The sequence below is a fragment of the Herpailurus yagouaroundi genome, unplaced genomic scaffold, assembly GCF_014898765.1.
Source record: "Herpailurus yagouaroundi ecotype Mexico unplaced genomic scaffold, PumYag 184, whole genome shotgun sequence".
In the NCBI taxonomy this organism is placed as follows: Eukaryota; Metazoa; Chordata; class Mammalia; order Carnivora; family Felidae; genus Herpailurus; species Herpailurus yagouaroundi.
In genome coordinates this window covers 24,663,751-24,678,039 of record NW_024412415.1, presented here as the reverse complement: position 1 = coordinate 24,678,039, position 14,289 = coordinate 24,663,751, and the positions used below count along the sequence as shown (strand labels likewise).

Here is a 14,289-nt window from a genome sequence, read left to right as displayed (position 1 = left end):
GATTTGTTGGGGGAGGGAACTGGTTGTGATCCCCTTCACGGGTGGTATTTTTGTCTTTCTTTGCTCAGTGGTGAAAGTGGTGCTGGGAAGACAGTGGCTGCCAAATACATCATGAGTTACATCTCCAGGGTATCTGGAGGAGGTCCCAAAGTCCAGGTGAGTTAGTGATGGGGGCTGTTTTGAAGCCCTGTATTATGTGAAATATGAAAGTCTCCACTGGCTTGTTTAAAAAACAAGAATTTTTTTTTTTCCGCAGAAAAGACATAGGTTCTATAACCGAGAACCTTGAAATCAGCAAAGAAATAACATGGGATGGAGATAGCTAATATATAATGAGCTCTTGCAAATCAATAAAAAGGGTCAAAAATCCAAAAAGGAGATAAAGGGTGTGAAAGACAACTCATAAAACATGAAAATATGCTCACCCTCAGGATAATAAGGGCAGTGCAAATTGAAACTTCACAGAAACTATTTAACTGTCAGAATGGCAAAAATCTTGTAGTGTTTTGAACACTCTTGGTAAAAATACAGGAACACAGTCTCTCTCATACATTGTGGTAGGATCATGAGCTCATATACTCTTAGTGGAGGGCGTTTCAGCAAAATCTATCAGCTATATGTGTATGGGCCCTTTGACTCATCAATTCTTCTTAAGAGAATGTATCCTTTAGATGTGCTGAAATACATGCAAAATGATAGCAGTTATTTGGTATGGCATTTTTTAGTAATGTCAAAGACTGCAAACCATTTGAATGTTCATCAGTCAGAGACTGGTGAAATAATTCATGGCTCATAATAGAGTAGAATTATGAGACAGCCTTAAAAATGAAGCTTCATAGACTGATAGGGAATGATCTCCAAGATAATGATATATTGCAGAAAGCAAGATTTAGAACATTGTGTGTCATGTGTTGCCATCTGAGAAGAAAAAGAGAACATATTTCCCTATTTGTTGGGATATGTGTAACATACTTCTGGAAGGATATATAAGAAGCTGATAATGAGTTCTTCAGGGAGGGAAACCGGGAGACTAGGGGAAGGGCACACTCTCCCCAATATCCTTTTGAAACTTTTATGGTTTGAACTAGGCGACTACATTTTCAATTCAAGAAATTTACAAAAATCTTAAAATAGAGAAGGGGGAGGGAAAGACTAAGGAAGAAGGAAAGATCAGAGAGGAACATTAGGAGAGCAGGGAGATACAGAAAATGAGAACACAGGAGAAATGAAAAAAAAAAAAAACCCACAAAAGGAGGGGAATGGGATATGGGCAGAGAAGCAGCACACTTGAGAGTACAGTATGAAGAAGGTAGATGCAGCTTCATCTGTCTTTAGTTTCACTCATCATGGGAGCAGAATCAGCATCAGCAGGAATGGGCAATGGATGATGGAGAAGGTAGGCGAGGGTCCACAGGGACTGCCCAAACTCATAGTGCTCATCACTGGCACGGACCGCTGGAAACATTTTTTTTTTTTTATTGGAACTCATGCTCCCAGGTAGATTTCACCATAAAGATTAATTTTTTGATCAGAATCATTGTTATATGTAAGTGATGAATCACTGGAACCTACTTCTGAGGCCAAGACTACACTGTATGTTAGCTAACTTAATAAATTTAAAAAATCAGCATCATTTAATAAGTGATATTATTGCTGCAATCATCTGTAGACTTTAAAAAGATACACCAAAATTCTCTTTACCATGGTTCTGTCTGCTAATTCAGTGAAGCTCTGTTATGTCCCAGTGGATCAGAAAGCTTATGGCAGCATCCAAAATTCCTTTCACAGAGAGAAAGGGTCTTAGAGTGGTCTCTTTCACTGAAGGAAAGCAGATGTAGAGTAGCCCTGTCCAGTGGCAAGATGGCACAAATCACACACGTAATTTAAAATTTGCATTGTAAATGCAGCACTTTTACATTTTTAAAAAGGTAAAAAGAAGCCTATGAAAGTAATTTTAAAAATATATTGTGTTTAACATATCCCAAACATTACCATTGCAGCATATAATCTATATCAAAAACCTAATGAGATAGTTTACATTCTTTCTGATATTAAATCTTTGAAATCCAGTGTATAATCTACACTGAATATCTCCGTTGGGACTAGTCTTCTTGCAACTTAATGCAACATGTGGCTCATGGCTTCCATATTGGACAGTCAATGCGATTCAAGGACCTGGGATGGTGTGTTGCCATTTGATTATCTCCATTCAAGTGACCATACCCTAGCCCCAAAAGGTTGACATGAAGACAGAAACTCCGGATGCTGTTTTGTGGGTGGTCTGCACCTTTATATTAATTGGTCCTTTGTCTTTTCCCCAATATGCTGACCCCAGGCCACAAAATTCTGTGGGACATCTTAATGGATGGATGATGTGTCGATACATGCATAAGGACGTTTAACTGAGGTTAAAAGTCAGTAATTAAAGAAGGGCACAGACAAGGAAGAGCCTTTGTTTTGTTCTACCTCTTTGAGAAGCTGTGTTGATAAATGGTGTCAAACAACAGATATAAAAGATTAATGAAGAGCCACAAAGTCCAAATTAGTTTTACAAAGAAAGCACCGTTTGTATAAATCCATGAGTTGTTAAAGGAGAGTAGGAAGCTTGGAAGATGTTTCTAAGCTTTGAACTTGACCCCATGGAGGAACCAGTCAGAATTTGCCTTTGGCGCCATTGCTCATGACATGTCCCAGTTAGTGAAATTCCTGTTCCCAATCCTCCTCTGAATGTTAAGGTGGGGGGCCAAAGGAACACTTCAGCTGTTACATAGTTAATTAGTAGTTTGTCCCTTCATCTAGTCCTATCTGCTGCAGACCACGACCTAGCGACCAGACTGCAGACTTTTAATGTTGACTTTTCTCTTCCTGTTTTCCTATGAGGACAATGATACAGAGCGCTTGGCTTGAAATTAGTCAGTAGCTAAAGAGCGCGGACCAAAGACTTGTTATTTCTGGAACATGTTTAACCGTAGCATGTGAATAATTAGAAGTACAAGGAATGACTCACTTGTTAAAAGACCTCTCCAACATCAACTCCTATCTGTTGAGCTGTCTTGCCCATGGAGTGTTTTGCACACTTTTCAGTCTGGCACGGAAGTGGGATGTTTGAAAACCAAATTCTCCCCCTCTAGTAGGCCAGGAATTGTTCCATACAATCCAGCGTTGGCCCTTGCTGCTCGAAATGTGGCTTCCTGCTGGCCAAACCAGAAGCACCAGGTAGCTGGTTAAGAATGCAGATTCTCAGGCTGTGCCTCAGACCTACTGAATCTGCATCTGCCTTTCAACAAGATCCCTTGGTGATTCACACATGGGAGTTTGGGAAGCACAAGACTATGTTCCCACAACCTTGCCTGGGGAGCAGAAACTATTTCATTTCCCTTAAGCCACCTCTCCCTTGCCACGAAGAGGGTGGAGATGGGCATGCAATAGGCATGTGGAGAAGTTGGGTGGGAGAGAGGGAAGGACAGTAAAGGCTGATCAGCGTGGCAAGGAGATGCCCCTTCCTACTTCCCTCTCCTTCCTGCTGTGACTGCCACCATGCCTGTGAGTGTAGGGTCAAGCTACAGCGTCCAGCTTGGACACCCAGTCCCGGGACATCTGTAGATCCTGTTTTACTGGTGGCTTCCTGGCTCCAGAGAATCATGCATCAAGGGAGTTGGAAGACAAGAGCACACAAGCTGGTTGAGGTCTGTTGAGAAGAAAGCATAAATCCTCAAGAAACCCCAGGAACTTGTAGATTCGAGGCCTCACCTCATTGCATTCAGAAACCACGCCCTCAGGGAGTTTGGCTACACGTTGTGTGGCTGGTGCTTGCACCTTCCTAACCTCTGGCCTGTTTGCTGTGACAGCACGTCAAGGACATTATCCTGCAGTCCAACCCGCTGCTGGAGGCCTTTGGGAACGCCAAGACCGTCCGGAACAACAACTCCAGCCGATTTGTAAGTCTCTTCCCTTTTTCAGAAAATGTCACCTGATTGATGATGTTGATATTCCCAATTTAAGTCTGGCGTCCCCAAGGAAATGGGAGCTTTTCACATATCGTCAGGAGGCTGCCTCTTCAATCCTTTCTCCCTTTTCTATCAGCCTGTGCTGTCAGGCTTCCATTTGCCCTTTAACTGAGGTTATTTCTGAGCCTCGGGATATAAGATAATTTTTGAAAACAGTTCTCAACTTGAGGTCCCTTACTAGGGAAAATAAAAATTGATGAAAGTGTCAGTTTGGGTCCTGGAGGAGTTTTCTTTGTGCCTTGGAGAAAAGACCTTCTTTCTCAGGCAAATAAGTGAGTCGACTAGATTTGCAGGTCTTATTGCCTTGCTTTTGCTTCACGGAACTTGGGCTGTGAACATGGAAAGGCGCAGACACTTCGATCTTGCACCTTGGAGAGAACCCTCCTCCTCTCTGTCAGCCAGAGTGAGCCAGCTGTCTCCCCACCCCTTGAAGCTTGGTGATTTGTTTTTGATATATTCATGTAACATGATAACATCTAAAAGCAACTGGATTGACCTGTCAGACAGCCTCCTAACTGGTCCACTTACCCAAGAGAATGAAAATGCCAGGCAAATGCATTGTCACAAATGCCCATGTAGACATTTTTCTGCCTGAGTGTCTCCTGAAGGGGTGAATTGGAAAGCTGGCAAGGATGAATATGAATATATTCTCCTTGACAGAAAGCCACACTTACAAAGAAATGAGTATTTGGCCAGCATCTTTGATTTATGTAGATCTTATATCTTATCTCAACCATAGATTATGTCTGGCAGTAAAGCATTTAAGGAGCCATCTGTGAGGCCGATTCAGGACCATTTTAAAATAAATAGTGGGAATTTTGGAGAAAAACAATTTCTTTTTCACCCTTCTATTTTGGAAGGAAGCTTCTATTTCCAAGAGAATTCTTACTAAGTTCTCATGCAGTGATTGTTAAATTCCCTGCTGAGTTATATCTGCCGGAACTGCCCTCACTTTCGTTGCCGTTCAATATTATTCAGACTATTTACTCATTTGTTCACCCCTCAAATTTTTCTGCTCAGTGCCTAGGTTGTGTTATCTTGAAGAAGTTTCTAGATAATGAAATGTGAAGAAAAACGTGAATGAATTTTCCACATGACCTTTTTTTCCTAATTGTCAGTCTCCGTCTGCCTTGTAAAAATGCACTTGACCAACTTTAACTCTCTAGCTACCCATCCCCTACTCTTTGCCTTCCTTCGAGAGGAAAAGAATAATTGCATCGATATTTTTATTTTTTTTCCCCAATATAAACTATACTTTATCCTTGGACAAAAGGATACATCAGTCATTTTTTTGTAAAACAAGACAAAGCAAAAATATCCAGCCTTTATTAGTTTTCTGATTATAAAATTTTGTAGAACCGTGATGGAAAGATGAGAAAGAGTATGGATGGGCAATTACTGCCAGACATAATCTATGGTTGAGATAAGATATAAGATCTACATAAATCAAAGATGCTGGCCAAATACTCATTTCTTTGTAAGTGTGGCTTTTTGTCACAAGTACATGCACACACACATACACACAGATTAATGTCTGATGGGACATCAAAAGATGCTTCCATGAATAATGAAAGGAATGTAAATTAAAACCATATATCATTTTCTGTCTCTCAGATGGGCACACATTAAGGAGATTGATAATCCTAGTGAAAAGACACTATTGGTTGAAGCCTAAATATTCTCCCATGAGAGCAGTTTGGCAATTTTTATCAAAATTTAAAATGCTTGTTTTCTTTGACCTAAGAATACTTTAAAGATATAATATCTAAGTTTCTTGTTAAGAATGATTTATTTAAATATTTTTTTATGTTTATTCATTTTTGAAAGACAGAGACAGAGCACAAACAAGGTTGGGGCAGAGAGAGAGGGGGACATGGAATCAGAAGCAGGCTCCAGGCTCTGAGCTGTCAGCACAGAGCCCAACTCAGGGCTCATACTCATGAACCATGAGATCATGACCTGAGCTGAAGTCAGACACTCAACCAACTGAGCCATCCAGGTGCCCCAAGAATGATTTATTTAAAAAGATATCCAAAATATATTGTTAAAATTTAAAAACAGGTTATAGAACAAAATTTATAATACAGTCCCATTTTTATTTCATTTTATTTATTTTATTATTACTTTTTTAAAAATATTTACTTTTGAGAGAGAGAGAGAGAGAGAGAGAGAGAGCATGAGCAGGGAGATGCAGAGAGAGAGGGAGACACAGAATCTGAAGCAGGCTCCAGGCTCTGAGCTGTCAGCACAGAGCCCGATGTGGGGCTTGAACCCATGAACCGTGAGATCATAACCTGAGCCAAAGTCGGATGCTCAACCAGCTGAGCCACCCATGCGCCCTTCCTTCAGCTTCCTTTAAATACCTCCTTAGTTTTGTTTTTTGTGTTTTTTGTGACTCCTAAGGGAACTTTTAAAAAATGGTACCAAACTCCTTTGCCTTTCTCTTACATGGATGGTATCCTGCCCTACTTTCCAGGGTCTCCCACAAAGTCGGGAGGCTTTTGTTTCGTAAGTTAGGCCTGAATTGGGATGTTGATCAACTCTAATCAAGGACATCGGCCAACCTGCCAGAACCGAAAATACAACAAACAAAACTAATTCATCTAGCATCTTGCACTTTTTAAAAATGTTTATTTTTGAGAGAGACAGAGACAGAGACAGAGCATGAGTGGGGATGGGGGGCAGAGACAGAATCCGGAGCAGGCTCCAGGCTCCGGACTGTCAGCACAGAGCCCGATGCAGGTGTGCACCAACAAACACTGATGTAATCCCTCTAAAACATGCCCAAAGGAAAAGACGGTGAAGGATAGTCCTCATAATAGGAAGAACGGGGAACCTTGTTCAGCAAGCGTTTCTCAGGAACCACTGTGATTCGGGATCACAGTGGCTTGTGGCCTTGTCTCTTTCCGGTGTTTCTAAGTGTTTGTTTTTGTGTTTCTTTGGGGGAGAGGCTGGGGGAGGAGTCATCAGAATAAGACAAATAGACAGTTAGAGGGCCTTGTTTTGTAGTCTCTCTGATACCTGGAATTGTCAAGTGACTTCACAGGACACAGCAGGTAGTGGATGCTGGAGGCAACAGGAAACAGGGCGCTTTTCTGGTTTTTAATGCATGTACGGTTCTGGTCCCAGACTTGTGACCTGGCAGGAGCCAGCCCTGAAATGGGTGGATTCAACCAGCATACACATTTAAAACATATTCAGTGTGTAAAATAATAACATTTAAAAATATTAAATGCAGTTAGGCGGGGCATGCTCTCCGGTTTGATTCTAGGCTGAACTTTTGGTCTCTTGTTAGGGACTCCTAACACCACACTCCCTCACACCCACCGTCTCATCTTCTGTTTCGTTTGCATTTACCCTCCTGGCCCTTTCTGAGGTTGGGAGAGAAACCAGATTCTAGTGAGAAAAATCATGCCATTTACTTAACAATCTAGACACCTTACCCGGCTAAATTCCAGGGCTTTCTTCTCCTTTGTTCCCTACCAGCAGTAATTTAAAAGGAAATAATTAACAACAACAGTAACAAAAACCTCCACACCCGCAACTAGCAGCAAAGAACTTGATTTATAATCAGGTGTTTTTATTTTATGCAAGAATGTTAGATGATCCAAAAGTAGAAGTGATGACTTTTGCCCAAAGCCATGAAAATAAGTCTGGCAGAGGGAAAATTTGCCTCCCCTGAAAGAGGCTGATAGAGTTCGCTCTCGTTAGATCAAGGGAACCTTGAGATTTTCTGTCCCATTCTTTACCACTTCCGGCCTCTTTACCACTTCCGGCCTCACAGGCAAGCACCCACTGGGGAAAATGGGCAAGGAATTCAGCATATCCTTATTTAGTCGGGCTGGAACGATAGGTTCTCTCTCTCAAAACAGAATCGTGTGACTGGACGAAAGCCCTGGTTATTGTCTGATAGGAGGAAGTGAGGAAGTCTAGACCAGAACTGGGAATCATTCAGAACGTATCTTTCATTAATGAATTTCCTTGAATTACATACTGTATTGAAAGCCTATTTGGAACATCATGTTTCTGTTCACCAACCATTGAAGGAAATCCCCAACTTTCTTACAGGGAAAATACTTTGAAATCCAGTTCAGTCCAGGTGGGGAACCAGATGGTGGAAAGATCTCCAACTTCCTTCTGGAAAAATCCAGGGTGGTGATGAGGAACCCCGGAGAGAGGAGTTTTCACATATTTTACCAGGTTTTCCTTTATATTTTTTCTTTCCTATTTCCTTATTCCTTCTGCACATTAAAAAGATTTTTTTTTTCTCTCAGATCTCAGGTTTAGACAATCTAGTCTGTCAAGCCAAGGAGTATTTATTACTATAGTATGTACAAGTCAATGTGCAAAAAATTATGAGAATGTCCCTACCCGCAAAGAGAGTAAGTTCTTGAGGAGAGATGACAAAAATCTCCCAAAAGTTAAATATTCAAGACAGTGTTAATATCACTTCAAAACAAAAGTAGGAGTGCTGGGTTCTTTGCCAGACAGGAATTCACGCAGGGAGCTATGGCTGAGATGCTAAGGAGAGTTATTGAGGGCACATAGGGGAACGTGGTGGGGAGGCTGCTTGGGCAAGTCAGGTGGCCCGAACAAAACTGTGGAGGTGATGGCCGGGCCTCAACCAGGTAGGTGGCAAGGGTGGAAGTCTCCCGGAGGGGAGCTATCAGAGGAAAGACTAAGGATCTTTAACCCCAGGTCATGAAGTGTTGACTTGGGTGCCCAGAACGGCCACAGAGTCTGGTGCTAAAGCAGTGTGCAGGGTGCTTTTAGATTGTGTCCCAAGGTTTCAGGAATCCTCAGATTCAACTACTTTAAAAAAAAATGTTTTTAAGTATTTAAGAAATATAATGATACCCCAAACAATTTCTTTATGTATGGGCTTATATATTAGCATATACATTGGGGGCCCAGCTCAGAATTTCTTCGAAGAAAGACCTGCGGCTCTTTTTTGTGTTAGTTTTACTTTGTTATCGTTTGAAGATCGCTGGATTAGAAGGAAGTTAAACTGTGTTGGGAGCTCAAACACAGTCTTTTCAATTCGACAGCTGTCTCAGATGATGGCACTTCATTCTTCCAGGTGGCTGGCGCGTGATGAGGAAGTAGATTCTGCGACTTGCACAAGTTCAGAGGCAAGGAAAGGCTTACGGCAAAGAGCAGCGCGTGTCTGTAGATGGGAGAGACTTGAGAAGGGGGGGCGAAGATGCAAATGAAGGGCAGTGTGGTGTGAATGGGGGGGAGAAACAGAAGGGGAAAACTAGGAAGGGGGTGACACAAAGCTCTTTTGAGGAGACGGAGGAAAGTTAAGGGACCCTGATGTTGTGGGTGACCGAGAACTTATCTGTAATGGACGTGAGGTTCCATCCTCTCGGGTTGTGGCGCTGAGAGGACATGTTGAGGAACCCGACCAAGATGCAGAAGTGTGGCTGGGCTATCTCTGTTTTCCTAAATCCTGCAGGGTTGGAGCTGGCAGTTGCTGGAGTCAGCTTGCACGGGCCCTGTGCCTCTCTCCCCACTTCCTCCTTCAGTGGTATTTTCTTGGGAGTTTGAAATCAGTCGTGGTAGTATTCACACCATGACAATCGGCAAACACTACACATCCATTTTTCTCCCCTAGAGTTGATTATTGAATATTTTTCTAGCACACCACGGATGGGAGCCCTTTAAGAGGGTCTTGTTCAGACCTAAGGCAAGGGTCAGAGATGGAACAGAAAGCTGTGGGACAGTGCACTGGTTAGGAGGTTTCAGAATGGCAGGGAGCGGGACCCGGGGCTGCTGTTTGCTCTGCATCCTGCAGAGAGAAGCATAGAGGGGCCGCCGCACTTTATAAAGCCATAAGCAAGTTGAGTAGGAACGAAATAATTACAATCTGGCTTCTCTTCCACTCTTCTGAGGGTCTCGCGAGCGCCGCGCTGTGATTCTCTTTATTGGACAAGGGGAAATTCTCAGCTCTTGCGGGTCTTACCAGAGTTGAGAATTAGAACTTGCAGACATGATCTGGGGCTACTGCAAGGGGAGCAGCTATCCTGAAACCCATCATTTTAGAAGGCGGGGTCAGAAAGTTCACACTACCTGGGCTCAGGAGTGCTGCCTCTGGTGCCTCTGGGTGGTGGGCCACACTACAGCCCTACAGACCCCCCCCCCCCCGCCCCGCTTCCTCTTGCTCCAGCTCATCGAGGGCGCCTCTGAAGAGCAGAAACACAGCCTCGGCATCACCAGCATGGACTACTACTGCTACCTGAACCTCTCTGGGTCCTACCAGGTGGATGACATTGACGACAGGCGGGAATTTCAGGAAACGCTGGTAAGTGCTGGCACGGGGCCAGGCAGGATGGACTCTCCGGACCCAGTGTTGCCTGTGCTAGAAAGGGCAGGGAGGGTGAACCAAGCAGAGAGCAGCATGGAATTTCCACCTCATTCTGCCGTAAGCATTGCATTTCCTTATACGTGCTTAAGCACCATTCGATAGCCATGTGCCCAGGTGCCAAAGGACCACTTAATAAGTTGAAATGGATAAAAAACGTGAATTCCTCATTCCCCTCCCCCGGCAGGTGCTCTGATGAATTGGTAAGCACTGTTGCAGGTAATAGATTTACCATCCCTGTTTGCCTAGAGCTTATGCAGTTGCTGAGCTGTTTCCTCAGACAGGTAAAGCAAAGACCACCCTTCTGATCTTTTCCAACACCTTCAGGGGCTGGTCCAGTGCTCTCCCTTCACCCCTGCACTGAACGGTCAGAGGGCGACCCTCTAACTCCATGTCCTTCACTCTGCGTGCATGTTGTGATACGAAGTATGAAATTAGCTACCTCATCGAGGGGTCACGTCTTGAGGGAAACAAGTTAATAAGTCAATCTAGAACTTTCTGGAGCTGGGGTGTTCACCCAAAAGAACCTCAAAGAACCACACCACCTCTGCCTTTTGAGTCAGCTTTCTGCCAGGCCCATCCCTCAGCCCAGACCCAGGCGCAAGAAGGGGACCCCAACAGGGCAAGTCGGGGTGCAGTTGGAGGGGAGCTGTTTGGAGGGGGCAGGCTGCTCAGGCAGGTGCAGGAATGAAGACAGCATCAAGGGGCCAGATGACCTCAAAGGAGCTGGGAGAAGAAATGCAGATGAGAGGCCTGCATTGGTCCTAGCGTATTGTTCTCTTGGGACTCCGATAAATAAGTCTCGGCATTTTGGCTGTTTTTACTTAATTTAACAAACCTGAGAAGCAAAACTTTTCTAACAACGCTTTTATTTGATTTGCTGGAGATTCATAATCAAGATCCTTTCGCAAGTACAGTCTATGCTCAGCCCTCCTGGTGAGGCGAAAGGTCTCCAAGGTCTCCTTGGAGTAGCTGGAAAGGGGACATTGGTGCCCTTGGAGAGAGGCAGGTGGCATCAAGGGCTCCACAGGAGACAAGGACAGGTTGGTGACTGTGGGGTATAGCTGCTGCTCCCTGTATCTTTGCTCCTGGAGCTCTCCTGCCCTTACCCCCGGGGGATCATGTACTGGATCTAAAGACAGAACTGCCTTTCCAACGCGACTCAGACTTCTCACGTGAGTGTGTCGGTCAGTGACGGTGACCTACAAGGCCTTCCAGCTGCCACTGCCAGCCAAGCCCCGTGTGACTCTACACAACTCAATCTCAGCTCTGGCTTCTTTATCACATGCTTACAAAGCTGGCGACCAGCTCATCTGGACCATTTCTCTTTTCTCTCCCAGCACGCGATGAACGTGATCGGGATCTTCGCCGAGGAGCAGACGCTGGTCCTACAGATAGTGGCAGGGGTCCTCCACCTGGGGAACATCAGCTTCAAGGAAGTTGGCAATTATGCGGCTGTGGAGAGTGAGGAGTGTGAGTAGCTCCGGCATTGGACGGCGGTTGAATGTGGGTGAACAATCAGTTAGCTTCCGTCAGAAGCTGCCTGCCGTTTTCCTTTTGTTAAGGTCTCAGCCGAGGATTTAGGGAAAAGATGAGGAGTCTTGTGTCCTGCTGAGACAGAGCAAATGGGCTTAAGAGAGTCTGGGCCTCTCCTGTGCACCTGCCCTCCTCACCATGTCCCACACCAGTAGACCATTCATGAGATCATTTCCGTTTCAGTTTACCATCACCCTTGGGGGAGTCTGGCAGAATTTTACATCTAGGTTTAAAACCAAAGTGAGATTTTAATGAAGATTAGAGTTAATAGCTAAATAATCCGAAAGATTTGTCTCCTAATAACTGGCCTTGAGGGTCTACCTCCACCTACAGGTCCCAAAGAGCAAATGATCAGGTATATGTCAATAAGGAAAGCTCACAGATTGAGCTCACCTGTGGGTTGGCTTAGCTTGGATTCTAAAAACAGGGGGAAAAAAGCAGGGGGCAGGGGCATTGGCTGTTGTGTCGATATTCCTGATATCATCTTTCACGGTCACCTCTGTGGTAGTCAGAAGCCTGAAGACCTGAATGATCGTGTGTACTCTTTGAGAAGTCGGTCCCTCCCGCAGAGACACGTTATTGGTTGTGCATGCCACAGTTGGCCACAAGCACCGTGTTGGGTGACTTCAGCCTCTGAGGCATCAGCTGGCTCTCCAGGCGGCTCTCAGAACCCACACAGCCGTCAGCCACCCAGGAGGACATTTCTTCCTTTCTCAGCATTCTTCCAGGGAGATAAATTTAGATGCTTAGCAATAAATAGTATCCCACTCATTGCTGACAACGCAGGGAGGCTATTTCCATTCCAAATAAGGTCCTTGTTTTATATCTTTGTTTTCTTTGTGATAAAAGAGGGAAGTTCTGCTGACTTCTGATGTCTATCCGATAAAGAGAAAGATGAATCATGTTGACCAGGGAAGGGAGCTGGGTAGAAAACAGTAAATATATGGGTGTGCATAAAGTCTAGAAACAGGACCTAATAACAATATTTCTAGACTTACGTATGTTTTCCATCACATTTAACAAATGTGCATATGTATCCAGGAGGGTCATTAACACTTGTCCTTTTAACGTTGACAGTGTGGTTGCTGGGGAAGTAGACTGAATTTCTCTTTCTTGGATAGTACACTCTTTTATCACTTCTTTATGCTGGAGAACAAAACCACTCTGTCACAGCAAGCATGCCCCCGTATGCTTGAGCCAAGAAGTGGTTCATTGCACATTGATGTCCGGAGGAAGTAGCCTCCTCAGCCAACTGGGCAAGGCCCAGGATTGGCAACCAACTGCCTTGACATGTGCCCTGATTGGAGGTGGTGGAGTGACAGAGATCAGGAAAGGCTGTGCTTGAGACCGAAGAGATCTAACAAAGAATTGGGCCCTCCTTCTGATAATTTGTTTCCTGCTCAGTTGGTATACCTTTCTTCACAGGAGTCATTACCTCAGTACAGTGCTCTCACCTACCCCTCTGCTCATCCACTTGTTCCCTTCTCTTGAGGGGACCGTGGTTTCCAGTCTCTTGTATTCCTTTCAGAGCAACTGCACTTGGCCATTCTTCTTCTCACTTTTGTGCATTAATGGGAGCATTAGGGGCGCCTGGGTGGCGCAGTCGGTTAAGCGTCCGACTTCAGCCAGGTCACGATCTCGCGGTCCGTGAGTTTGAGCCCCGCATCAGGCTCTGGGCTGATGGCTCAGAGCCTGGAGCCTGTTTCCGATTCTCTGTCTTCCTCTCTCTCTGCCCCTCCCCTGTTCATGCTCTGTCTCTCTCTGTCCCAAAAATAAATAAACGTTGAAAAAAAAATTAAAAAAAAAATGGGAGCATTAAACGTAATGTTCTACAGTTGCTTGTTCACTTATTATATCCTGAAGATTATTCTGTCCATTAAGGAGCTTCATCCTTTTTAGCTGCATAGTATTCGGTTGTTTGGCTACGTATACTTTTATTGAATCAGGCATCTGTTGGTGGGTGTGAAGGTGGTTTTAGAACTGATGCTATTACAGTACTGAAGGAACACATTAAAGTGAATAACTCATGTTTGAGTCTATCTCATGGAATAAATTTTTAGAGGGAAGTGTTAGCCCGTGTTCTTATAGCAGAAGAAAGCAGACATTCTCCAGCTATTATAGTAAAAAATGGTAAGATTCCTTACCTAATAAAGCAAAACAGCCATCAGGGATGACAGATTTTGCTGTTAACCTGACCTTAGACCAATGGAGCTATAGAATTTCCTGAGTCAGACCTTTACACTGCTGAGAAGTCAAACAAACCTCACGTTAGGCACATGTGTGTCTGTCATAACCTCTATAGTAAGATGACATACTTTTGGAAACAAGTCTTCCTTCAAAGACAATCACCTTTGAATTTTGTTGAAAGAAAAAAATTACTAT

The 14,289-nt window shown here is 44.1% G+C and overlaps 1 protein-coding gene across 1 annotated transcript in view; it reads left to right on the top strand.

Annotated features, from left to right (window-relative positions):
• MYO1E (myosin IE) overlaps positions 1-14,289 on the top strand; it is a 218,401-nt gene that overhangs the window by 119,890 nt on the left and 84,222 nt on the right. The window contains exons 5-9 of the mRNA XM_040492839.1: positions 69-156; positions 3,849-3,938; positions 8,076-8,207; positions 10,177-10,311; positions 11,712-11,844. Coding sequence (XP_040348773.1) covers positions 69-156; positions 3,849-3,938; positions 8,076-8,207; positions 10,177-10,311; positions 11,712-11,844 — 578 coding nt within the window. The remainder of the gene's footprint in view (positions 1-68; positions 157-3,848; positions 3,939-8,075; positions 8,208-10,176; positions 10,312-11,711; positions 11,845-14,289) is intronic.